The following is a 24,654-nucleotide window of genomic DNA, read 5'->3' as shown; positions in this document are numbered from 1 at the left end:
TTAATCAAGATACAATTTTCTTTTATTGAAAATGGCTTCATGCCATATAGTGAGCATATAGTTGATATATATAGTTTTATATAAATATTAGTAGTAGTTGTAGTGTGGTAAATGCTAAAGCTCAATGTACAACTAGTGGTACGGTACTGGTAAATGTACCAGAGGTTGGGAACATTACTGGGGGTTAAAAACGAAAAAGTAAGACCCTCTAATCTACCTCCATGTTATTTTTCTGTATAGCACTTTTCAACTTGGCTTTTTGAAGTTTTTCTTCCTTGTCACATTTTTTACTCTGTCGCTCCAGATTTTTCGCAGACATTTTCAATTCAAAGAGACATTCTGCAATGAAAATATTTCTGTTAACTTAGTGGGTTTACGGTAACGATAACTCAGTGGGTTTTAAAATTAAATATAATTAAAATCTATTTTCCAAACTTACTATCCATACTCGGCATCTTGCTTGACGTTTGTGTTGAATTTACTTAAAGAACAATTGCTAAGAACTCAGAAGTATCTATGCAACAAAGGATATTTAAAAATTATATAAAATTCATATATATATACCCAATAAATTAAATTAATGGTCTCTCGTTTTTTCTATAGGAAAAGGGGAAAATTCTTCACTAGCACCGAATTAACTTTTAGGTAATTTTTGATAGGGTATTTTTTTCCAAAACCTACGGTACTTAATTTGAAAGCATTAGTAATACAATAATTATCTCCAAACTGTCGATTTTAGTATAATAAACTTTTTTTATCGTATAGGCCTACGTCGGTATATTGTACATTTTCTACAATGCGTAATATGCTAAAAGTCCCACTATATCCACCCGGGGGGGGGGGCGTGATCTGCATTAAACCCTGCCATTCAATATGAGTGATATTTGTTAATAAATAACATAGGAAACCTTACGTTTTCTGACAAATAGTCACAACTTTAGTCAGCTGACTTCTGAAAACAAAAATAGATCTTGCCCCCGTGACCCCACTATAGAAATCGCAAAGAACTAAAATCGTTATTTTTGAAAGGGACGAATTAATTCGACTTACCTAGGTTTCTGGTGTGTAACTTTCTGTGGGTAATTTAATACTTACCATTTTGAACCACATTGCAACAGTGACCATTGGTTTATAAATTTCACCTTCTAAAGACACTTAACGATTAAACACGGACGTCTTCAGGGCTTTGAACCGAGTACCTTCTATTTATAACCGAAAATGCTACCCACTGTGCTACAGCGACGCTCGTAGAAAAATAGTATCTACGTTGGGTTCTGTTTAGTCGGTATGGTTTCCGCAATTGCTGTAATTTGAGTGTTGTTCTTGTTGCAATTTTATTCAAAACAACAATTAGGTTCCATTTATTCATTTGTAAACGAAATGTATGGAAATGATTTTTTTTATTTTACCTCCGGTTTCCACAGTACAATATTACACAGCATTTAAATGCGATCGTTGTAAGCAAGATAATAACGGAAGTATTTAATTTGGAACATGTGAAACTAAGAGAAAAATTCGCTAAGGTTTTAACAGCAGCTACCCCTACCGCTCTAAACCAAAAATAAGAGTTATAGTGGGTTGATGGAAAATGTGATATATTTTTATTCAATTATTTCGTCCCATTTTAAACAAAGAAAATTCAAAGAATTATAAAACCATATCCTCACGACTCTTAAGAACAGTTGTTAATTGTTTAAATCACGATAGAAATATTTGGATATTATGTGCTAAAGGTGTCCCATCTTACCCCACAGTACTATACTAAGGCACAAAGTAAGCAATTTTATAAAAAAAGTCAGATCGCTGGCCGCCACAACCTCGGATCGGCAGGTGGGCACGCAATGACGCTCATTTTTTCTACAATTCTATTCTTTTCACCGGGGTGTCGTGATTTGATGTGGCGTTCTAAGTCCCGACGACGAACCAAAACTTTCCCGCAGAAGTCACATCGATAAGGGGTCTCGCCTTCAGCGTGAAGACGAACATGCTTGTTCAGGTTGCTTGGATCACCAAAAGGACGACCACAGACCTACAAAGTAGCATTGTACTGGTCATTTCTATGTAATTTAAACCAAAAGGGATCCCAGTTCGCATATAAAATTTTCGTGTCTATTCTCAGTTAATAGTATAATATATGTACTTTGTGTAAAATTAGTATACTCTCGGCGACACCTGAAGTTTGTAACGCTACCACCCCCCAGTTGGAAAGCCTTGGAAAGTCAGTTGGACAATTAAACGTACAAACTATGTTAATTTTAGTACACAGCAGAGTTTAATCGGTTTAGTCATAACCTTACCTTGCACTTTAGTGGTTTGTAACCAGTATGAGTTCGAATGTGGATCTTTAACCCATATTTTCTAGAGTACAGTTTCCCACAGTATAAGCATTGATGGGCCTTCCTGTCCTTTCCGTCCGGTCGCTTATATCGTGTTGTGCTCTCTGCAGCAAGATGGTCCAGCGACCCAGTAATGTCCAAACGGCAAGGGTTAAACTTATTCTCACAGGAGTGGGGCAAACACAGATTAAGATCGGATTCAGTTTTTGAAATCAGAGAATCGAAATCCACTTTTTGTCCTGACCTTGCGCTTGTTTTTAATTGATATTTTTGACTAAGATTGTTTTTAGTTTGCGGATGGGACAGAATTATTTTCTCGCTAAGATTTGGTGATGTTTCTGACGCTTTTGTTGTACTTTCAAAACCATTAAAAATATTACTTCGTTTAATCTGTTCTTGGTAAAGAGGACATGTTATAGGAAAGCTGTAATTGAAGTCCAAAGGAATCATTCTTGTCGGAGTTGTTGGGGTCATCATAGCTCCACGTTTTTCGCATTGTTTATGAATATACGTCGGCCCTGTGTTCAACGAATGCAGCAGTTGCTTGCTTAGCAAAAGCTGACTTAACGTAAACCAACGGTTTGGATACAAATGAGCAAATATTGGATTCGCCCCGAAATAATTGGCGTACTGATGCAAGTTAGCCTCATGTAACTTGTTCGGATTATAAAACGGAAAGCTTTCTTTTAAAGCTTCCGGTACGCTGGTAGATTTTCGTAAACAGTTCTGCCCAAATCCGTCCTTTGAATCAGTGCTGGAAGCTCGCTTAATCGGCTTACTTCTACTGTCGATGCAACTTGGCGGGTACGACTTCGTAGCTGACTCCATTTTGTTTGTGGGCTTGTCATTCTTCTCCATGTAAGCACAAAAAGTCGGATCTAAAATTTTGCCACTGTCCAGGCCGAAATGGGGTGTCCTAAAGGTCTGTAGACCATACTGAGGCACATGACTGTTCCAAACGTTCATTTTGGATCGCCACGTTGTTTAACACACATGCAAAACTTCTGAATTAAAAGGTGAAAGTTAAAAACACGGAACACCTAACGAAAAAACAAAAGGGCTTTTGGAAAATACAGCAACACTTTTCTTTGCTTCGCATTTTCCTAGAGTTAAAAAATCCTTTCTGCGCAGCGATTTTATTCCGCCTAACCTAACTGACGTGTTGGTATACAGAAATGCTCACGATTGAACAGCTTGGCTTTCTTTGGCGTCCATATTTTCTAACGTTAATTCCTAGACACCAAGCTATGGCACGCACTCCCCGCTCCAGTTAGACTTGGGAAAAACTTATAATGTGCGACAATATATACACCGGGAAAAGGTTGGGATTGGGCACCGGAATTCGTCGCAGGTATATCAGCATCAGACAATAGGGATCCAGCGTTGGCACGAGTCTTAACAGGGCAATCCTCTTAAGGGTCCATTAGGGTGACATGCCACACAACGGCGAATCACGGCGCTGGATTCCGTGCCGTTTCAAAACCAGAACCTCGTCTCCGTGTTTATGAATAGGCTCCGAGTCCCGATGTCCGTTGACAATAATGGCAAACTTTACATCCCACACCGTGCGGCCCACAAAGCTTATTTGATTGATCCTTATCCCGGCTATAATAGAGATTAAGCTATAGTTGACCGGTATACCCAGTCGCGCCGACGTTCAAGCCCCTTACTCCAAATTAACACCTATATAAGCCCACCGCGCTACGATGCAGGCACATACGGCTTGTGGTACCAGCAAAACAACTTAATATCGCATAGAAACCGCAGGGCGTTAAAAGTATTTTCATTACATCGAGTTTTTACACTCTTATCAGTGTGTCAGTCGGTTTTGTTCGATTTTTTCATGGCAAAAACAACAGAGACGTGCTGTCTGGCTTATACCCTCTGTGACAATAGCCCATAACAAGGGTTCACTTGTAAGATACGACACACTCCGTTTAATAAAACAAGCCAAGGCGCGACCGCTTTGTTATGCGAAGTATCTGTATATACAAGAGCACCACCTGTTTATAGTAATGCCCGACCTCGATAAAAAGAATAAGCAGTCCACTTACAAACCAAAAGCGAGCCCAAGACGTTTTAAACCGCCCACATACCATACCATTTAATCGATCAACATTCATATTTTTTACATCTAAACGTTTATCATTTTTCTATACGTTCAAATACGCCAGAGACATATAGTAGTTGAGCTATACCTTTGGGTTATCAACACGCAGTATATCCCATATTTCCTAATCGTATTTTAAACAATTAACAACGCTCTTTTAAAGTCATGATAATACAGTTATTTAATTTGAAAATATTCTTCATTTGCTATCAAAAGGGACGATAAAACAGAATGAAAAATACGGACCATCTTACCCCCTCCTGCCATTTCAAAAATAAATATTTTTGCCAAAAAAAACAGTAAAACAAAAACCCACACTCTGATCGTTTAAAAAATGATAACTTTTTGTTAATTTTTCTGACTGTGAAAACTTCAATAATAATCGCGTAACCATTTTGTCCTTATCATTAAAAATAACTCTCCATAACTTGTATTAACCAGACTAGACACAAAACAAGGTTATCACCCAAACTGGTCTGTAAAAAATTAAGCGATGTGTCCAAAATCCCAGTTTTGTCATTCGTTAAAAAGAGCTACCAAGATTGTGGCAAATATGTTAGTGCTACTTAAGTGTCCAGGTGTTCATGGGCTGTATTACGCGTATACATAATACCTTATACCCGTCGGTATAGTTACCGGGTTGGAAAGTTTTGCTGTCAAATCCAGCTGCCTGACACCTGACACTTAAGCGGCAATTATAACCCCGATGGTAATTATGATTGACAAGTATTACCACTTAGCCTCTCTGAGCGCATATGCGACATTCAAAATTTTGTTACTTTTCATTTTAAAATGGATATTTCCCGAGGTGGTAAACAGTAACGCCCAGCTGTGAACGGGTCTTGTGTTCTGCTTAAGGATGGCCATAACAAGCGAAACCAATTCCCGTACAAGTGCTCGAGATAGCACTTATTAATTACTACCCATAAACCTGGATTGACGACACTCAAAACACGTAAGTTATATTTTTAAAAGCCTAATATAAATCATTTACGCACACCAATCCTAAATAATGCATGTTTGTAATTTATGAATATAGACATGGCTGATTCAATGAGAAAAATGGCTTCTTTGTGTAGTAAACGGCCTCCGTTTATACCAGACACGCATTTTTATTAATTACTACCATTGCGTAAAAGTAGCAGATGTAATGATGGCTTATTACTCCTCGGACTTCGCGGCGTGTTTTAAACAAACGTGACCTGCATATACATCCATGGTGAGACGTCATAACGTGTCTGGCCCACAAAAACTACCGCGTTTTCCCGTACAGTGTGGTTACAAGAACACGAATCAATGATTAAGGCGCCGCATCGTTAACCAACATATAGGTTATGCTTGCTGTGTAACCTTTAGAATCCCCGCATGTTTTGATCGGGTCTAATACAATCCTGCTTCCCAATTTCAGTTTACGGGAATCCGGAGTTAATGTATAATCCTGCGGTAAACAATGGTCACGTACCCACTTTTCTATCACTCCACTACCTTACTCAGTAAACAATACAGCGGTGCAAAAGCTGAATATTTAATTGTAAGTCATACTTAAAGTATTGTTCGTAGCAGTAGGCACGGCACAGTAGCAAAATGCGGCATCGCTAAGCGATTAAAATGCACAGACGCGGGTTGCAATAAAGCTTAAGAAGACGAAACAACTCGGCCAACGGGCCGACAACAGCACGGTTAATTGTAACATGCGTATCCGATACGGTTACAGGCTAAAATTCACTGCGAAATTTTGAACGCCACGAAGCCACAGGCAAGTTAAAGCGCCCTGCCAGGGACCAATATAGACGGAAAATAGCTTCGTACGCGCTTACAGCAGTGTAGGGGCATACAAAAATGATCATTGTGTATTGCGGTGATGGTCATTATATGGCGGGCCGACGTAAGTTCATAGTGGTGAATACGGCGACGTTGTATAGCTTAAAGTACACAAGGATTGCAGCCATGGATAAGCGGGTTTGATGCGTGCTACCGATACTATAAACTGCAGTTCAATATAGATTAGAAATGCGTCATGACTGCGGCCAGTCCCTTTTAACACTTTATCAAACTTGGCATCTGTTGTACAGCGTGCACATTGGCAATAGAGTTCATCCCGTTCGCGGTTTTACCGATGATTGAAAAATACGTTAAAAAAATCCAAAAACGATTTGCTGGGCTTCTCCTACAATGCTCAAATCGTATTCTTGGACCAAGGGCTGCGTTCTGTCGAATCAGGACGCGTTGTATAGTTCACACAAAGCTATAGCCTGAGCAAACGTGAGCACACTGTACAGTAACACTTTTCTGTTTGCTGTGCCGCCCTCTCGCTTTGCGCGCTGCAGTGTATAGTGCGCAAATGAAAAGCAGTAACAAGGTGGCTTGTCTAGTAACAAGGAAACTTAAACGTGGAACAGGGTGGAGCAATACTCGTTCTTTTAGGCTCGAAGCATCAGTTGAGCTGGTAGAATGCTCGCGGAATTGGCCGCCGGCATTTCACAATGTTATCAAGTGGTGGATGGCGTTATCCAGTAGGGACGCCATACATCTTCATGTAATATACCGCTGGTGTTAACGCCTGCTACGCGCGCCACTTGGTGATGATGGTGTGAATGATGGTCCATGTTATCTCTCTGTCCTCGGCTTGCAGCCTCAACGGCTTCTAAAGCCGCTGCGACAACACCGTTACTATTGTCCCAACGTTGGCCGTGTAACCCCACGGCAGAGTTGATAAGGTTTGCAGCGCCGTTGTCGACATTCTGAGAACCATCATGGCCGTCCCTGGCGCCTCCGGAGCTATTTCCAGGGGACATGGTGGACGAAATATCGCCTTCGCTGCCCACTGACGAACCGCCTGCACGGACTCTACCAATTGGTGCAGTCGGCGAACTTGCATCGGTCGATTCGGCATTATTCCGACCGCCACCGCCAGCCGAAACAGAGCAAGAAGCATTATTGTTATTACTGCTATTACCACCGTTGCCGTTCCCGTCGTAATTCTGACCAACGGAATTATAAGAAGATAAAGTGTTTCCAGGGTACAAAGCAGCAGGGTAAAGATAAGGGGTTCCGTACGGATTGTTAGAAGACTGGTTGTGACCCCCTGTTAAAGTAGAACATGTTTTAATACACCATAGTCACCTTGATATACCTTTTACTACTAAATGTGCATGTAGTCGGTATGTGTCATGGGATATCTAAACACGTTGGCAGCAAGTACCCTCTGTGTATATGAACGAAAGTCCCCAAACAATATGCTTGTCAAAACACACTTTAGCACGCATCAGCAATGAAGGAAAATCAATGCATCTGCATTTAGGAGCGCTAAACATGATGCATAAGCCACAAAGCGTTACCGGCTGGTAGCATGGAGCTGTCATATCCAGGGAAACCGGCTCCGCTCGGGTACACGAAAGACCTGTTGCCGAACCGTCCCTCTAGGTGAACCTGAAAGTCGCGTATTTTCCAATCTTTACCCGAGCCGTGATGATGGTTTGCTAGTTACAATGGCACAGCGTTCAAAACCTTCGGATTAAAAACTTACTTCGGAAAAGCGGATTGTTAACGACTCATTGCCCGTACCGTTTCCAGTGGTGCAGGGTGGAGAGATTCCGTTTCCTCCGCTCAGTTGACCCGATCCGTGGCTCTCTTCTCTCTGAAGTAAAAATGCAAAGATAAAAAATCTTTCTTATTTATTTACAAGTTTTATTATTTACGTTTTTATAATTTATTGGCTCTCTTCTGTCTAAAATAAATTGCTCAAATACTATATTTTCCCATATTTTTGTTCTTTATTTTATTTACCATTTTATTAGACCAACTAATGCACTATAGTAGCGCAATCTACCTACTCTCCAGCACTTTAGCAATTTTAATCAACATGTGGTAGAGTAAGATGGCCCATTCTTATTATTCTCGTCCCAATTTGGTACATATTGAACAAAAAGATTACAGAAATATATGACCGTATCTTCAGCACCATAAAATAGCGTTGTTGGTATGTGCTAACGGTATACCGCAGTATTATAATATATATACATTTCATTTATCTCAAATGCGATAACGAAGATTAAACCAGCGACGAAAGGGAATTAGCAGCTAATCGACAGTCGTTAAAACAAGGGTAAAAACTGAAGGATATTTAGTAATTTAACAGCGTGGCTTCTTAAGCGAAAATTAATAATAAAACATTGCATTCATTTAGCAATAGCTTATATTAACGCACTGTCTTCTGTTTTCGAAAATGAACGAAAACATGTACATCTTATACCTCAACCTTAAATAAATAAGAGCTCACTTACCTTGATCATATTTAATCCGCCAGGTGGCGTGATGGAGCCGGCCGGCCCGAGACCAGCTACATTCCCCGCTCGAGCAACGGATTGAGCGCGGGCAGCGGCGGCCGCGTGTTGAGATGGGGTTAGATATGGGAACTGGGGTTGCGGGTAAGCCCAACCTCCTGTCCCGCTGGCTACCATTCGGCTGGGATCAACTGTAACAACAAATATTTAGGTTCAGGTACATGGTTTAAGGATGGCTTCAAGGGTATGTAATTATGTGATTTGAGGTCTTATGTGCGGTTGTGCCTTCTGATTTTAATGTAGAGCGTATAGTATGCTTATAACAGTGAAGTATAAAATGTGAAAACAATATGCAAAGGTATAAGTTTTAGAAAATGTGAAAATCCTTTTCGCCTAAAAATCTGGGTTTGCGCGAAGTATATTTCTAAAATAACAAAGAAGAACTTATGGGCGAACATTTTTAGTCGTTTATTCGGAAATCACAAAAACTTGAACTAACTTTCTTGGGAAAGGTGAGTTGGCATTTCGCTTATCTTGTTGCCGAACGTAAACTATAGCGCGCGCCCGAGGCTTTCGATGTACACCGCATTGTATGGGCTCGCCACAAGACCACAAAGCCGCCAATACACAGGGCCGTCCACATACACTAGAGAGTATAGAATACGTGCGCGCTCGAGGTTCACGCGCAGCCAAAATAGCAGTCAAGTTCGGTCTCGCTCTGTACCGCGCGCGCACACACACGCTGTTTCTTTTTGTCAACGAGCGCTGTTGGTTTTGGTTGCGCGATTGTGGATTGACTCTTGGTTGTTGCGGACGCGTGAAGGAATGTAGAGAAAGCGAAGCCTTGTGATAACGGAGGCAAACGACCAAGGCTATTGCAATAGCCCTCCCTCTTAGCCCGCGCTTACCAAGCGACCACGCAGTGGCTGAGCCATTGTAACCGCTAACAAGGCCCAAAAGCGGGAAAGATAAAGCTAAAATCTGATGCATTTACCAATGGTGGTGCGCAGTAACGGTAAACCCAGTGAGGGTAAAACAACCTTGACCTGGCATATATGTGCTTATACCAGGTGAAGAGCCCGTGCAGACAAGTAGCAGACATAAGAGTGCGATTCTCCTTAGGCCAGACGACGAACGTGTGCGGAAAGGTCACAGCATGTCGGCCGGCGCAATCAGCGCTTTGCTAAGAACTGCGTATGGTCGAACTTATGTGCACTCTTGCATAATATAGCCAAGCCCAGTAGAAAAGATGCTATTTTAAAACACACCCGAACTCAAAGGAGGCTATTATACCGAATCGAAACTGTTTTTGTCAGTTATATAGTTCTATTTAATTATCACCCACATGGAAAAAAAACACAAAAATATAAAATTATATCAAATGTGTTTTTAGTTGAATTAAAAAAAGAAGATTTTTTTTAAATTTTTAATAAACTACCGTTAAATAACATATGTACCTTATACGTTATATATATATATGTGTGTGTGTTAATTTAAAAATATTACTAGATAGTTAATACGGTACTTGATATTATGTATAAATACCCTGACAAAAAATTATTTAGCTTAGAAAAACAAAAACATTTTGTTAACTTTATGATATAACTATAACAGTAAAATAATGGATATAGCTTATATATCCTATGTGTATTTCTATTTATATTTGTATGATATTTAAAATCAGGCTTATAGGTACTGTTGTGTGATTACCCTCAGGGAGATAACGGTGTTTTAGACATAACATATTTTTCATTTTTTAATTTTGTCCAAAATGCCCCAAAAAATCCTAATTTTGCAATTTTACTACTGTTAAATAAAAAATATATATACCTGGCAAAAAAAAACAAATTAAGATAGCTAGTAAAAAATGAATAATCCTTGCCTTTATCAAATAAAAATAAAAAACAAACAGTTTATTTTTAGCACTGTGATATAGTAGGGTGGGTAAGATGGGACACCTTTAGCACAAAATATCAAAATATTCTGATCGTGTTTTAAACAATTAACAACGGTCCATGGAAGTCGTGAAGGTACGGTTTTATAATTCTTTGAATGTTATTTGTTTACTACCAAATGGGACGAGAAAGTAGAATGAAAGGGTGTCCCATCTTCCCCACCCTACTATATAACTACTGTTAAATAAAAGCTTATATTTATTTATATGTGTGGATGTTAGTTAGAAACATAATACTATGCTAATACATATTAGATGCTACCCCCACCTAAAAAAAACTTAAATATTTTTCTAATTTGTTAGAAATGCTGCAATACTACCATCAATTAAAAAATAGGCTTATAATACGCGTGCGCATAATTAAAAAAATAATAGACTGATTGCACCAGATTAGATACTGAGTATAATTAAACCCCATTTTGAGTTTAGCGTGCGGGTTTTTAGAAATTTTCTAATTAGGCGAAAATAGAAACCTTGTCCTTGGTAAGTGGGGTTTCTTCGGATGGATTCGAGGTGGAAGCCTTCTGGGAACAAAACCCCTTTTGCTCTTTCCTCTAGTTGCTTTTGGCGATGACCTTGGTAAAAAATGGTTGGGTTAGTTAAACGGCATAAGGCGAAAAGCTATGGTTAACCAGTCGGTGTTATAAGAGCGCGTAAGTGGCACAAGGAGCTCTGAGGGTGACTGTAATGCGCGTGTGATTCAGTGTGGCTTGTTGTCGAGCAGCACATCGCGTCACTGGTCTACCACGAACGTTAATCTGACATTCTTCTCTTGAGATGTACTCCTAGTTTACAACTGGTTACGTGGAAAAGGTGCTGACAGAATGGTTCTGCTGGATAGAATGTCATGCCAAAATACGCAGGAGTTAAAAAAATAGTTGTAAAAATATTTTTCTTGAATTGATTTTTTACAAGTGTAGAGCGATATAGGTGGCCACGATCAGCTGTCACTGCGTTAAATTAAATACCAAACGTTTAGCTTTGGTGTAAAACTTGCTAGGAGGCCAGCATATCTATGTTGTGCTGATCACACATGGGAGATGTATGTTTGTCTGGCTGGCAATACGGTTTCCTTACAGCTCTAACTCCAAACATCTAATCTGTCAACATTGCCCATAAAGTGTATTCTTTAAATTCGAACTAAACTAATTTTACACTGATCAAAGTTTCGTACCAAATCACAAGCATACATAAACTAATTTCGATTAGATAGCATGTTAATTTAGACTGCATCGTGTGTGAGACGCCTAAAAGTGTGCAAAACTTGTAACATACTTACATTATACACAAATAGCGGTTTAGCCTATGTTGTATCACATTCACAGTTTACTATGGTACAGGTTAATAGGACAAGAACGTATGGTTAAAACAAACTTGTTTTTTCCTAACAATTTAACCTTTAAGCATTGGCACTTGTTGTTGTATCTGTACAAAATCTCATGTCCCTGTATTATGTGCACTGTGAACCCCTAAGGCAAATGTAACAGATAAAATCAAACTGTACGGTGTACTAGTATACCAGCACAAGTATAATATATTCGCATGTTTTACCCTATAACTAATGTAACCGTGTACTTAATTATAGATACCCATATTGAACACGATTTACGATCAAGAACAGTCCATATATTCTGTACAGTTTACATTACATGTGATTGCTACATGATAAAGTCTATAAGGAGAAAATGAACAACTTACGGCGAGGTTCCCTTGGTCCATCCACTGTAATCTTTATCGCCCTCTGGTAAGTCGCCACTTGCGGCGGAGAAGAGAAAATGGTGATCGTCAGATTAAAACTTTTGCCTGGAAACAGGTAACGTAACGCATAAATATGGTACAATGGTTATTGTTTTAACACTATAAATTTTAACTATCTATTAGAGCAGTAGTAAAGATCAATTTAATAATACATCAACAAAGTGAAGGAAAATATTTACGAAACGACAGCCGTTAAAACACGGCGCGTAACAAATATAATTGAATGAAAGGGTCAAATACGAGTGTGGCTGCTAAACCCATTATAATATAGACTAAATTAAATCACATCGGGTTGTACTTAATTAAACGTTTATTAAAGTTTTATCTGATGAGGATAAACGATGTGTATGGAATAGTACATCGGTGTCGTGTCTGTCGTTACCCGCCACGCGTTGGTAAATAAAAAGTATTTATTCATTTATTTAACACATTTCATTAGTTAATGCATGTATAGGAAAAGCATGTCTCTACGTCACATCACGTGGTATAATTAGGCGTCATGCATCGCGAAGCACGTTCACCACATTCTGCAAAAAACCACGAAAATTTAATTTTCACTTGAAAGATTTTTGACAGCGAAACGCATGGTCCAAAAATGATCGTTATTCACAAAAACTCATACTCATAATTGTTTTAAAGGTGTGGCAAGATTCAAAGCATCGCAGGTGATTAAAATTAATTCTAAAATTCCTATTAAGTCTTAAATCACTTCCAAAAAATATGTATTGCAAATAGGCTGGTTTCACTTGAAATATTTTCCATGGAAACCAAGGGCTTATTGTAAACAACTGTTTACCAAGAAAGAGGTTTAACTAAAATGACATCATTTGACCAAAATAGTCGACAGTGCAACTGAACAGTTTTAGCTTGACACAGCAAAATCAAGTGGCAACTAAACTAAAATACCTCGTCCGCTTCGACCCAAAAATCTCAAATCGTTGAATCTGGCAACGCATCCCTTCATGGTGGCCGATGCGTTACGCAGTTCAGCGGAATAATTCTCATCGTTGCCAGCCATGACCGTGACAGTCGTGCCGTCCGGTATATCTGAGAGAGCCACCACTGAAAGTAAAATAGCGTTAAAGCTGAGCGGCCCGCAAACAAGCGATTGTGGTCAAATGGCAGACCACTAAAATAACACACCACGTAGTAGACTAGTAGAGCATTAAACCAACGTACCTTTGAAGGGCGTCTGTAGCGATTTGTTGACACGCCAATGCTGGGGAAGTGGTGTACATAGGAAGTTTGGGCTGTCCGTTTTAATCAGTTCGCCTTGATGATCGGATAAAATGTCGACCACATGCCGGCCTGAGGTCGTATGTTGAGATCCCGACACTGAGCCGGTATAGCTCATACTTAAAGTTTGAGCTCCGGGCATTTTGTCACACGCTGTAGATGCTGCACGGTTTTCCTCGCTGACTTGGTCCTCCAGTTTTGAATGGAAGCTACGTGTATTTGGATACGTGTGGTAAGGATCGGGCTCTGCTATTTGTGGGTGATAGCTTGGTTGCTCGTTGTGGTAGAACGGCTCCAAGCAAGGGTTAGGATGATAGTGCGAAACTTCGTTGGCTTGCCGAGCGTCGTATTGAATGTATTCCGGGTGGTGGTTCTGCGTTGCTCGCCCACAAGGGTGTAGGGGCGTATAAGGAAGATTACTGTAAGGATCGTTGGTTGCTGGAACTAATGGCGGATGACCATTTACTAAGGAATGCTCACACGACGGTGCTGGCTGGACCAAATCAAAATGTGTATCCTCACGGCGATCAAGCGACGCCACGCAAACGTTCTCCTCTAATTGTTGTATATGTGCGGCTTTCGATTTTTCAATATGTTCCCCGTTAAGGACACCAAAGCAGTTCGATTCTACGCACAAGTTATTGCTTAAAGTGTTTGGCTTTTTACACTGGCTTTCAACCGGCCCATCCGTGTCCGGCAAGCTACGTTTTCCTTGGTAGCTTTGTCTTTGTGGGTTGATATGGTGTCCAGTTAGTTTCCCGTTTTCTCCATCGGTCGTTGTATCTTTGTGTTGATCCTGTTCCCTTCGTCTTCGTTCTTGTTCTTCCGCAGTGTACTCGTAGTGACTGCTGTTGTACAATGTAATGTGGCGCGTCACCACATCGGCCGCGGCTACAGGTCCAATTATAGGGTGGCTTTGGTACGCGCTGAAGGTTTTACGGTTGTGGTATTGCGTTAACTGCTGCGCGGCCAAACTGTGCCGGTGGAACTGGTGATCTAAAACGAAAAATACTGTTTTAAGTCGCATACTTGGAAAATTGCGGGATACAAATGCTATCTGGTCATTTTAAGCCATAATTCTCGCACTAGAAAGTTGCGTCATGTCTTGTTTTACTGCTTAACAAAAACGGTTTGGTTTTTTGAGACCTTCCATTACTTTCCAGAGCTATTTATAAATCCATAATCTCACCAGGAATCGTCTAAACACAGTCAACGCGCCGTGCCAAGGTAAGATGAACCGCAACCACATACTATGCGGGTGATTCACGACACGGCGGGGATGGAAAAACACAAAAAATCGGACGATTTTGTTTTCGCTTTCGGAAAAACAGCGAAGAACGTTGAAATGCGAAAGCTTATGTTGAGGAAAATGCGCAGTGTGTACTGTCTTCTCCATAGACAAATCGATTTCACACTTGAGCGGCGACGACGGCCAGTTCGTCAATATGTACGAGAAGTCAAACAAGCCTCTCCTACCGCTCGCTTACTCTTGCGCTCAGGCAAGCTGTCTGCTCCTTCCCTCCAGCAGTCTATTCTCTTCCCTTAGACTCAAAGTCACGTACGTTGCGCTCCATGATTCGCCATCAATAAGCAAAGAACGGCGCGGAACGTGCGGATTCCGTACACACAGGTTATGTGACTCACAAACTATGTTCAAACCATGCGCTGTCTTTACTCTCTACGCGAGTTATGCCATACCACCAATGCGACGACAGCCAATTGTAAAATTAATCCAACTCTGAAGTGGGAAAAGCACCAATTACAAGTGCGCCCTTTGCGAAATCGGGCATCACACGCAGCAATGGTTCTTCACTGGACTCGCACCAGTGGCTTTGCGTCGACAGGAGTAGTCGTCCTGCCTTGAACCTGAACTAAACATTTAATCGCCTTCGCAATCCAACGCCAAGCGACACGAACTCAGCCTCAGCATACAGCCAGCGATCGGTATCGTTATAATTACTAATATATAACCGAGCGAAGTGTAATCGAGCAAAACATGCCTTAGGCTACGAGAGAACTTGGCTGTCTGTGCTTAAACTTATGAACACTACCTCTACCAGGCACCGTTCCAGTAAGCTTTTACGATTTGCGCTTAGCATTTTCGCTGGGCGTCATGTATATTGGGGCTAAATCGAAAGTGGCACATACAGAGCCAATTTTCGCCGTTGAGGAAACACGTAGCGGTATACCACTAGAATGTAGCGGCACCTCTTTAAGGGTTATGTAAGAAACACCACACACTCCGCTACACCGCTAACAATATCTTATCTCATGTCACCTCTTACATTTTCACTCTACATAAAGTTACTTTAACTGGTCGTCAAAACATTGTAACACGCTGCTACAAACATTAGCGTGGTCAAAACGTCTATACCACCTCTTATATAAACACATTACCCTAAACCACAAACACATGTCGTCTAGGCACACATTGAATAACCAGTATGAATACTGTGACTGTTTTTGAAATTTCTAGTCCCCCAATGTGCCGGCATTTTGTGAACTTTCTGACCGTGTCAAACCCAGTGGTCATTTTAGAATTTAATTCCCGCCATTTTGTTTCGCCGATTTAATACTTGGCTGGTCAGTGGGCAAGAACTACTGACCATAACAATTCCTTAGCAGTTCTAACGTACTATAAAAATCGAGGTATGTTTCACATGAACTGTTTGGCTCAAATAAAGAAAGGAATAGACAATAAAAGGCTTCAGACTGTTGGTAAAGGTGGAAAACCACAATTTCTACTATGGTGGCCAAATATAACAACCTTGCTTCTGCCAGGAGACAATTTCCTATACGAATAAACCGACCCCCCCCTTTCTAATATGGGGTCTCACTGCAATTTACTAACAGGTTTTTGAATCTGCGTTTACCTCGGCGATAACCCTCCAGTTAAAACTGGGAAAATGCCAGTTTTCAATTCTTTAACCGCTGTGGACACTCGACGGCAAATGGCGACACAGCTAAAGCATTCTTATCGATTCCCTGCTGATAAAGCCTGATTCCAATCGTTGATTTTGCCACGTACCGCCCTCTCCGTCAGAGGTTAAACGGAAACTCGGGAGTTTTAACCGTCCTCCGTAATTAAATTAACGTTTTGCGATCGCCCTGCTATGGCTGCGGTCGGCGGCGAATTGAAACTGCCGAAAATGAAACTGATCTTTCGAGTACTCGGCAAAAAACACAGCAACGCATTGGGACGTTTCTACTCTTCATAATCGCTTGTTTTTTCTCTCACAAGTTCAAGGTTCTGTAGTCGGCACACCCAGGAGAGAAGCAGGCCTTATTGCGCATGCACACACATGCGCTCATGTTAGCACACACACGGAGACCGACGGCGGGCTCGTAGCAGCCATAATAAACCGCTCCTTTACTGCCACCTCGCGACCGCATAAAATAATATAGAAGAATATTAAAAGTCAAAAGTTGTAATTTAAGTTAACCTTTAAAACGCAAGTCAATGAAAAATTACTTTAGATTATTAAACTAGCTAACACTTTTAAATCTCTTATCAATTTCGGTGCATTTATAATAACGACCTATTTTCACAACTTTCGGCCATTTTATATATTTTTTAATTTACAGCAGTTCAGATCAATGGATGAATGTAATTCTATTTATCTTCGCATGGAGAGGCAGCCACAGTTGCAACACACATGTATTCTGTTTCATACACCTCGTACCCGCTTACAAATTATCACATATCTTTTTGGGTGAATTTTTTGAAATGGATGACAATTTTTCTGTACGAATAACAATTTCGAGTTTAGATAATCCATAAAAGAACATTCGGTAAAATAGGGAGATATGAATATTATGGAACCAAATCGGCTGGAATTCAACATTAAAACCGAATCATTCCTGTGGCCACAATATTGTGCTGCTACACAGTCATATTAAAGTTATTTTGGTTCGTATCGTGATTGAGTTACAATAGCTAACGATGTAATTATTCTTTCCTGTATTTAAAGATTAATTAACCAATAAGAAGACGCTATTAGTGACATGTTGAATGGAAAATATATTCGCATATTATACTAGCATGGATTCGAACCTTGGGCCTTCCTATTATTGTAACAAATTTATTGCATTCAAATTCTAAAAGTATTTTTAAAGAGGAAGCTGTTTTGTTTTACTTTTACTCTAATTTTGTTAGTGTTCCGTATATTTATCTGAGTTAATGTAGCAAAGCATATATATTACAGTAATATGATTTAGATATGTTTTTTAACCATGCAGTATAGTGTGAGTTTTTTAGTTGAGAATATGTAAATATGAAACATAGCAGGGTGGGGGGAGATGGGACATCTTTTTATTCTTTTTTCTCATCCTATTTGGTAGTAAACAAAGAACATTCAAAATATTATAACACCGTATCTTCACGACTTCCACAGACCGTTGTTTATTGTCCAAAGCACAATCAGAATATTTGAATATTATGTTCCAAAGGTGTCCCATTTCCCCCCACCCTACTATATGTCTAATATATCGATAATAAATTGTTTTATCTGACGTACTAAAGTTCAAAAAACTTTATCACTTTGAATTCCGACTCTGAAGATTTCGCTTTTTAAACCAATTACTTAGACTCCCAAAGTCTAAAGGCATTAGTGCAGTGTGTCGTTTTTAATTTTCGAATGCGGTGATAGGAAAATTTCCAAAATGGTGACTGACGCGCCGTTTTGGCGTTTCAATGTCCTGACGTTATGATCATACGCCGTCGATAAATTTTGCACTTTCGTGTTACCGCAAATACACTGTCATATTGAATACATAGTATCTCAGTATTATACTATCTGTTATCACTCTCGTACGAAATACCAACTAATCAAAAAAGTTTTCATGTAAGATTTAAAATTTAGTGGCGTTTCGTTTTATACTGTAGCGAATAATAAGATAATTAGAAAAACGTGGTGAAACGTGGTGATTTCTTTTTTAATGTGCTTTCTTAATGCTGTTGTGATTGAGTTTTATGATGGCGAAGTCCAACTGCTTGGATGTGCAAGTAAAAATAAAATAATTAATACCACTCCTGTCTTGTTTGATACACAGCGAATACTCATATACAGCTCATGTAGGTCACTATATAGTTTTAACATTTCTGTCATATTATGTACAAAAGTAATAAATCTTATATGCTCACTGTCTATAGTTGACAAATACACCACAGCCTGCATCAATTTCGGACTGAAATTAAATATGGGTCACGACAATGAATGAAATCGTCTCACGGTTTTGTGGGTTTTAAATTACCACAAACCTAGTTCAATACACCTTACAATAAGATTTCAATATATACTTAAATTTTGCATGTTTAAAAGGTTCAAAATTACGCAAATTGTCTAAAATATTTACTGTTTAAAAATGCCAGAATGCCCACAATTTTGCTACAACGACGTTTCCAAAAATTAACAGAAACTGTCGCTTTCAAAATACGGAAAAGAAAAAGTGTCTCACCTGCTGATAATTGATGAGGAAAACTTGAAAATCCCAAATGTTTTCGCTGGCTAGTTGCTGACGCGACAGCGGCCTGTGCTCTGAGGTTCATTATCATATCTCGACAATTTCAACGACTCTGATAATTATTTGCTGCGACTAATAAGACGTTCGGTCAGCAAATTCTGAAAATCAATCACTTCGGTAAAAGTTTTAAAGTTTTTCTTACGCTACAAGCGTAAAATGCCCCATAAATGTGGGAAAACTGTGACTACTTTTGGCTGGAATTTTTTTGGTCTGTAGCTATATTGACGGCAAATTTCCATTTAGGAAATTTTAATATATTTTGTTGTATGTGTTAAAGTATGATCGGGTGAGATGGGACATGTTTTTATTGTCCTTTATCGTCCTATTTGGTATAGTATTCAAAGAATATTTACAGAAATATATAACAGTACCCTCAAAACTTATTGTTTAAAACATGGGATTTAGTTGCTAATGGTATCCCATCTTACCCCACAGTACTATATATAGATTACATTACAGATAAATCAGATATATATATTTAAGTATGGACATAATAATATAATATGTAAGTATAAGACTATAAGCAAAACGTATTCATCGTAATATTTACGCGCGTGGCGTTGCGAAAAACATATTAAATTACAGTTACGGGTGAAAGTGCGGGTTCCCTTATGCTGGGGCTGTTGACGTCTATTTATCCTAACGTCTCACTCTTATATGTATATAACATACACAACTGCCTGTGTTTTGAAGTATAGTATATACCTGTTCTCGCTTGCATAAAACAACTGATTTTTAGTAAAAGTGCTGTTTGCTTAATCATTTAGTCTGGTAATAATTTCAATGTCTATAACTTATGACCTAGCGACACTTCTCAATAGTCTAGACCTTTAAAATGTTAAGTTTCGCTACTATGTATTTAATCTACGCTTAGTAATTCTTGAAGACTTCGGACAAGAAAATCGGGCCTAGCTTTTTGCGGCGAGTAGATTTTCGAGCATAGGAATAATATGGCGGTGGGTTGGGACTTCTTTCTTTGCCTCTCTTCGCCCGCACCGCCGCAAGAACAATTGATTTCATTCCCCTACTATGTACACGTGGTCGGGAAGACCTGCATCTAAACCCACTTATACGTGCCTAATATTAAAAAGCACCCATTTAAATACGGAATTTTGTGACCTTATAATGCAGAACAAAAACAGGAAAACTAGGCGGGAATTTCGACAAGTGGACCATGGTATTAGAACACGAGTTTTTGGCATATGACCCATTAAAGTGAACAGTCGTGAGTAAGAAATGTTTTGCTTGGCTGGCAAAACCGTGAGTCACATTTCCAGCTATTCGATTAGTAGTTGTAACCTTGGTATTTGCGACTACTAGAGACAAAAGTGTTTATTATGACGTCATATACTGGCGACATTTAAAATCTGACTGCCCGCGCAAAAGTAAAAAATAAGAAACTAATATTTTTAGGGGACTTTAACTAAAGTCTTCTATCATATTTGATTAGAATTTAGCATTTTGTGAACGCCAAAGTGAGAATTTTAGATAAAATTGACCAGATGCCCACAAACGTTGCTGAAAGGGCCTTCACAAACAGTTTGGAAAAAAGCAAATGTCTTAAAAAAAGCTCTCGCTTTTCGAACTTCTGCGTTCGTTAGCAAATAAATTTATTGTTTGCAATCACAAGCAGCATAAAACAATGGATTGTTTTGCTGACGATCCGAGCGTCGTTCCAATGGAGAACCGGAATTCTACCGACAGCGAACATAGGCCATTTCTGTTCAATTGCTCGCGATTCAGACTTGGGCTTTTGTAAGTGAGCGCGGTGTATAAGGATTGCATTTCCCGGCTTTCCCCTTTCAAAATCTACGCCCGCGTCCAAAAGCTTGTCCGTACTACACGTCTCTATTTTCCTTTGCAGTTGTGTTTGCATGTCGTGGGTGACATATGCTGGTTTAAGGTTCTTTGAAAGCTTGTGTAATGCGTTTCGAAATGCAGCGTATGCTTGCAGTGGCTCGCAGCCCATTAAAATTGGTCTAACAGTGTTCTTAATTTACGTGTCGATCAATTTCTATCGCAAGCAGTGCAAATAATGGCTCGGTTCCATTCGACGGCTGTGGTTAACCACACGACACCCTCACACTTAAATGGCTAGGGCAAGACTATTGTTTTGGATCAAGAGAATCGCGTTTTATATTAATAAACAGAAAGGAGCGGTTCCTAAATGTAATAGCGACCGCAACGAAAAACCACTGACACACAGAACGCGGGGACAAATTTTCGAAACTAAATTGCGGCTACGAAATCCGGCAGTTTAGCTTTAGATGACTGGTAACATGAGAAGCAACCTTACGAGTGAAAATTAATCTGTTTGCATTGAATGTTTTATGGGCAAACGGGCAATATTGTTAAACTGTGCTATATGGCAGTTTTGTTCGTGGAATACACTGTTGTTATAAATCATACTGGACATTATATAGTATAAGTTTCTGAACAATGTTGTATCAGCATATTAACAGTTTTTCACAAACCTATGAAGTATTTAGAGAGTAATTCGCATATAGTTTGGTATACATCGAAACTTTCTATCCAGGTACAATGCGTTATGTCCTAATTATCATTCTACGCATAAGAATATGTTTTACGCGAGTATGTAGATACAGCGCTGCGCCATGCATTATATGCCAATGCCCAAATTCGGCAGGGTAGATAATGGCTTACAAGCATGTATAAGAATCCAAAGTAACATCAAGACTGCAGAAATATTGGAAAGTTCACCTTTAGCGATTTAAGTCTTTGACCCCCGGGACGACCTGCGTATGCAAAGTTCAGACGTCCCGTCTCATTTGCTTTTCCCAAATTACTGAGCGGAAGGAAACAGCGTTTCTGGATCCAATGGTGTTGCAGAAATGACTGATAACAAGGCCGACTTGGCACGTTCTGTGATAGCGGATCAATTACATGCACAGGCGTAACATGTACTAAGGATATCTTGCCTACCACGATCGGGCAGTAGTCGGAAATAACCGATGAACTCATAACGACCTCATCAATTGGCCAATCGAATGTCGAAATCACGTCAGCTCGGGTAAAATTTATTCCATTTTACCGACGTGATCAGTTTGATTTCGAATCGGTTCCCAGCAGAGTATTTCAATTGAAGATTTACAGTGTCGCGGAAAAATGTAGGCAGATTTGTACGGTGTGTTGCATGTCGCATTTAATCGTCGTATACATGAAGATAATAGCACGTAGCCCGGGTGGTAATTTTACACCAAGGCAAGGTCGAATCACACCGGCCAAGGCTACGTATTACACACTTAAGGTTCGCACCGTGCATTTAAAATGTACCTCCTTTTCCTTCGTACAAATAATAGGTAGCGAGGAAAGACGCGGCACTTGAGAGCCGCTCATTTGAAAGAGCAACTCATCATTAAGAATCGACTCAAGCGCAAAGCAGCAGTCCAGCAATGACGGGCTAGCCGTAGTAATTAAACCAAACCTTCGAACCCGTTTACCACCAGCCGCCAAAGCTTACTATTGCGGGCGTCTGATTGTTGCTTACAACCGGTATAAAAGCTTCTATGGAGCCCAAACCCGAACCCCCCGACAACTGTAAAGCTAAACACCATTGGGAATCTGTCTCCGGATAATAAGGAGAAAAGATGATCTAAATATATATTGAACAGAGCTAAAACCATCCAATGTTCGCCAAAATGTTCGATGTTTTACGCTTTTTAGGTATAAATCATTTTTGCACGCATTTTTTTAGGGTGTTTGACATTATTTCTCAGTTATCAGAATTTTGACGAGCGCCAATATAAGACTTGAGTTGCGGAATAATTTGTGAATGGTATTTGAATGAAAGAATGTAGTATTCAGAACTAAACTTTCACATGACATAAATACACCTGAAGCGGCATTAACTCCCACTTCATTACACATTGAATCATCTCACAAATGAAAGAGAAGATATGTATTAAATAATTATGACGTTGCGTATGTATTTACATAGTATTTTCTGCTACAACGTAACCAGGTCTAAAACATGAGGAAATCTTACATGCGCTTAACGTAGGTGTCGCAAAACAATAGCGGATTGGGTTACAGGTCAGATACTAAACTCGGAAACGAAGCCAATAGATTACAACAAAGCCAGTATATGAGTGCAGTTCGGGCGGCGCCAAGTGTACTGTTACTTCCTGGTTTAATTTCGCTTAAATTAAACCTTCCGCGCATCCATTGTAAGAGGCTGTCGCCTGAGCCTTTTTAGATTTAGAAACCTGAGTTTAGCAAAGGACTAGTGATCATGCAATAATCGAAACTCGATTGAATTACATTAAACCGCCAGCCTTACCGCAGGGAATGGACATCAAACGAGGCATGGCCGGTAGCCTAAACCGCAACCCTAATCTGGAAAGCGGCGGTTTTCTTTTGGGTTGCTTTCGATTTACATTTTCTCCTAACGAACGACACAGAAACACCTGGTTTCAAAGGCACATTGCTAATTTAACTGCTATTACTCTTTTTGCAGTTGCAGTAGTTGAGCCGTTTACCCTATCTTATTAATATAGTAGGGTGGGAGAAGACGGGAGACCTTTAGCATATAATATCGACATATCCTGATCGTGTTTTAAACAATTAACAACGGTCCATGGGAGTCGGGAGGATTTTAAAATTCTTTAAATGTTTTTCGTTTACTACCGGATGGGACAAGAAAATAGAATAAAAAGGTGTCCCTTCTTCCCCATCTACTATATTCAAACCGCGAATTAAAATTAGTTTTTATCACAAATCACCATGTGTATGCGTGCATTAATGCGGCGCAATTTAGCTCGGATTAAAACTCGCTTTTGGCTCTTGGCTGGTGATCGACCGTCGCTCATTGAAGTGAGCTTCGTGTGCGTTCTTATTTCCAAGAAGTCATATGTAGTTACAAAGGACGGATTTGGACACGTCAGAATTTACGAAACGCATTCTGTACAGTTGTAATGTTGAATAAATGCGTGATCTTTTTAGTACGTGGTAACTCATTTAACTCGTAAGCGGGTTCAAGGTGTATAAAACAGAAACCCCGTGTTCATAACAACTGTCGTCCACCCTCCAAGCGAGTATAAAACAAGATACAATCAGAGCTACAAATACCTATAGTATACGTTATGTTAGAATTAAACTGACTTCCGAAGTTCTGCTTCTATCGCAAGCACACAACAGCAGTTTCTGTGGTATGCGTGGCGTTGCTAATATGACGTCAATATAGAATGTTGGATTTTTTGTAATGGCAATAATGGTGTTTAACTCACATATTTCCCACCGTACGTAATCCGATAGGATTGTAGGTACGGCAGTTTGTACGAGGAATGGGCATATGTTGCACTTGCGTGTAATAAACTGGGATATAGTACTGCTGTGGATGGAATAAAACACATATTTGCTAACAATTAACAAATATATTTTAGAAACGCGGTTTGCGGTTTTATAAGTCCTTAAATATTCTTTGTTTTCCCAAAA

The 24,654-nt window shown here is 39.7% G+C and overlaps 2 protein-coding genes and 1 long non-coding RNA gene across 5 annotated transcripts; all 3 read right to left on the bottom strand.

The window, feature by feature from the left end:
- Window positions 1-233: 233 nt before the first annotated feature.
- On the bottom strand, window positions 234-1,069 carry LOC108949975. 2 transcript variants are annotated; one of them, XR_003396410.1, is made up of 3 exons: window positions 1,051-1,069; window positions 440-514; window positions 234-339 (listed from the first exon to the last, which is right to left on the bottom strand). It is a non-coding gene; the product is annotated as an uncharacterized LOC108949975 (long non-coding RNA). The 2 variants fall into 2 exon arrangements; XR_001974968.2 differs by lacking the exon at window positions 1,051-1,069 and adding an exon at window positions 914-999.
- Window positions 1,070-1,695: 626 nt separating this feature from the next.
- LOC104266351 (zinc finger protein 578-like) lies at window positions 1,696-4,742 on the bottom strand. The gene is made up of 2 exons (XM_009862298.2): window positions 2,298-4,742; window positions 1,696-2,029 (listed from the first exon to the last, which is right to left on the bottom strand). The coding sequence occupies exons 1-2, from the start codon at window positions 3,300-3,302 to the stop codon at window positions 1,796-1,798; spliced, it is 1,239 nt and encodes a 412-aa protein (XP_009860600.2). The 5' UTR covers window positions 3,303-4,742; the 3' UTR covers window positions 1,696-1,795.
- Window positions 4,743-5,955: 1,213 nt separating this feature from the next.
- Window positions 5,956-19,256, bottom strand: LOC100178299. Of its 2 annotated transcripts, none has more exons than XM_018814544.2 (9): window positions 19,135-19,256; window positions 13,621-14,673; window positions 13,348-13,503; window positions 12,382-12,486; window positions 11,157-11,258; window positions 8,730-8,920; window positions 8,011-8,083; window positions 7,785-7,925; window positions 5,956-7,531 (listed from the first exon to the last, which is right to left on the bottom strand). In XM_018814544.2, the coding sequence occupies exons 1-9, from the start codon at window positions 19,229-19,231 to the stop codon at window positions 6,936-6,938; spliced, it is 2,514 nt and encodes an 837-aa protein (XP_018670089.2). In that variant the 5' UTR covers window positions 19,232-19,256; the 3' UTR covers window positions 5,956-6,935. The 2 variants fall into 2 exon arrangements, with proteins under 2 accessions (XP_018670089.2, XP_018670090.2); XM_018814545.2 differs by having other exon boundaries at window positions 7,785-7,875; window positions 7,973-8,083; window positions 19,135-19,254.
- Between the last annotated feature and the right edge of the window lie 5,398 nt (window positions 19,257-24,654).

The sequence above is a fragment of the Ciona intestinalis genome, chromosome 12 (genome assembly GCF_000224145.3).
Source record: "Ciona intestinalis chromosome 12, KH, whole genome shotgun sequence".
Taxonomy (NCBI): Eukaryota; Metazoa; Chordata; class Ascidiacea; order Phlebobranchia; family Cionidae; genus Ciona; species Ciona intestinalis.
Note: the sequence above shows the minus strand (reverse complement) of the source record. Positions and strands in the feature narration are given on the sequence as shown.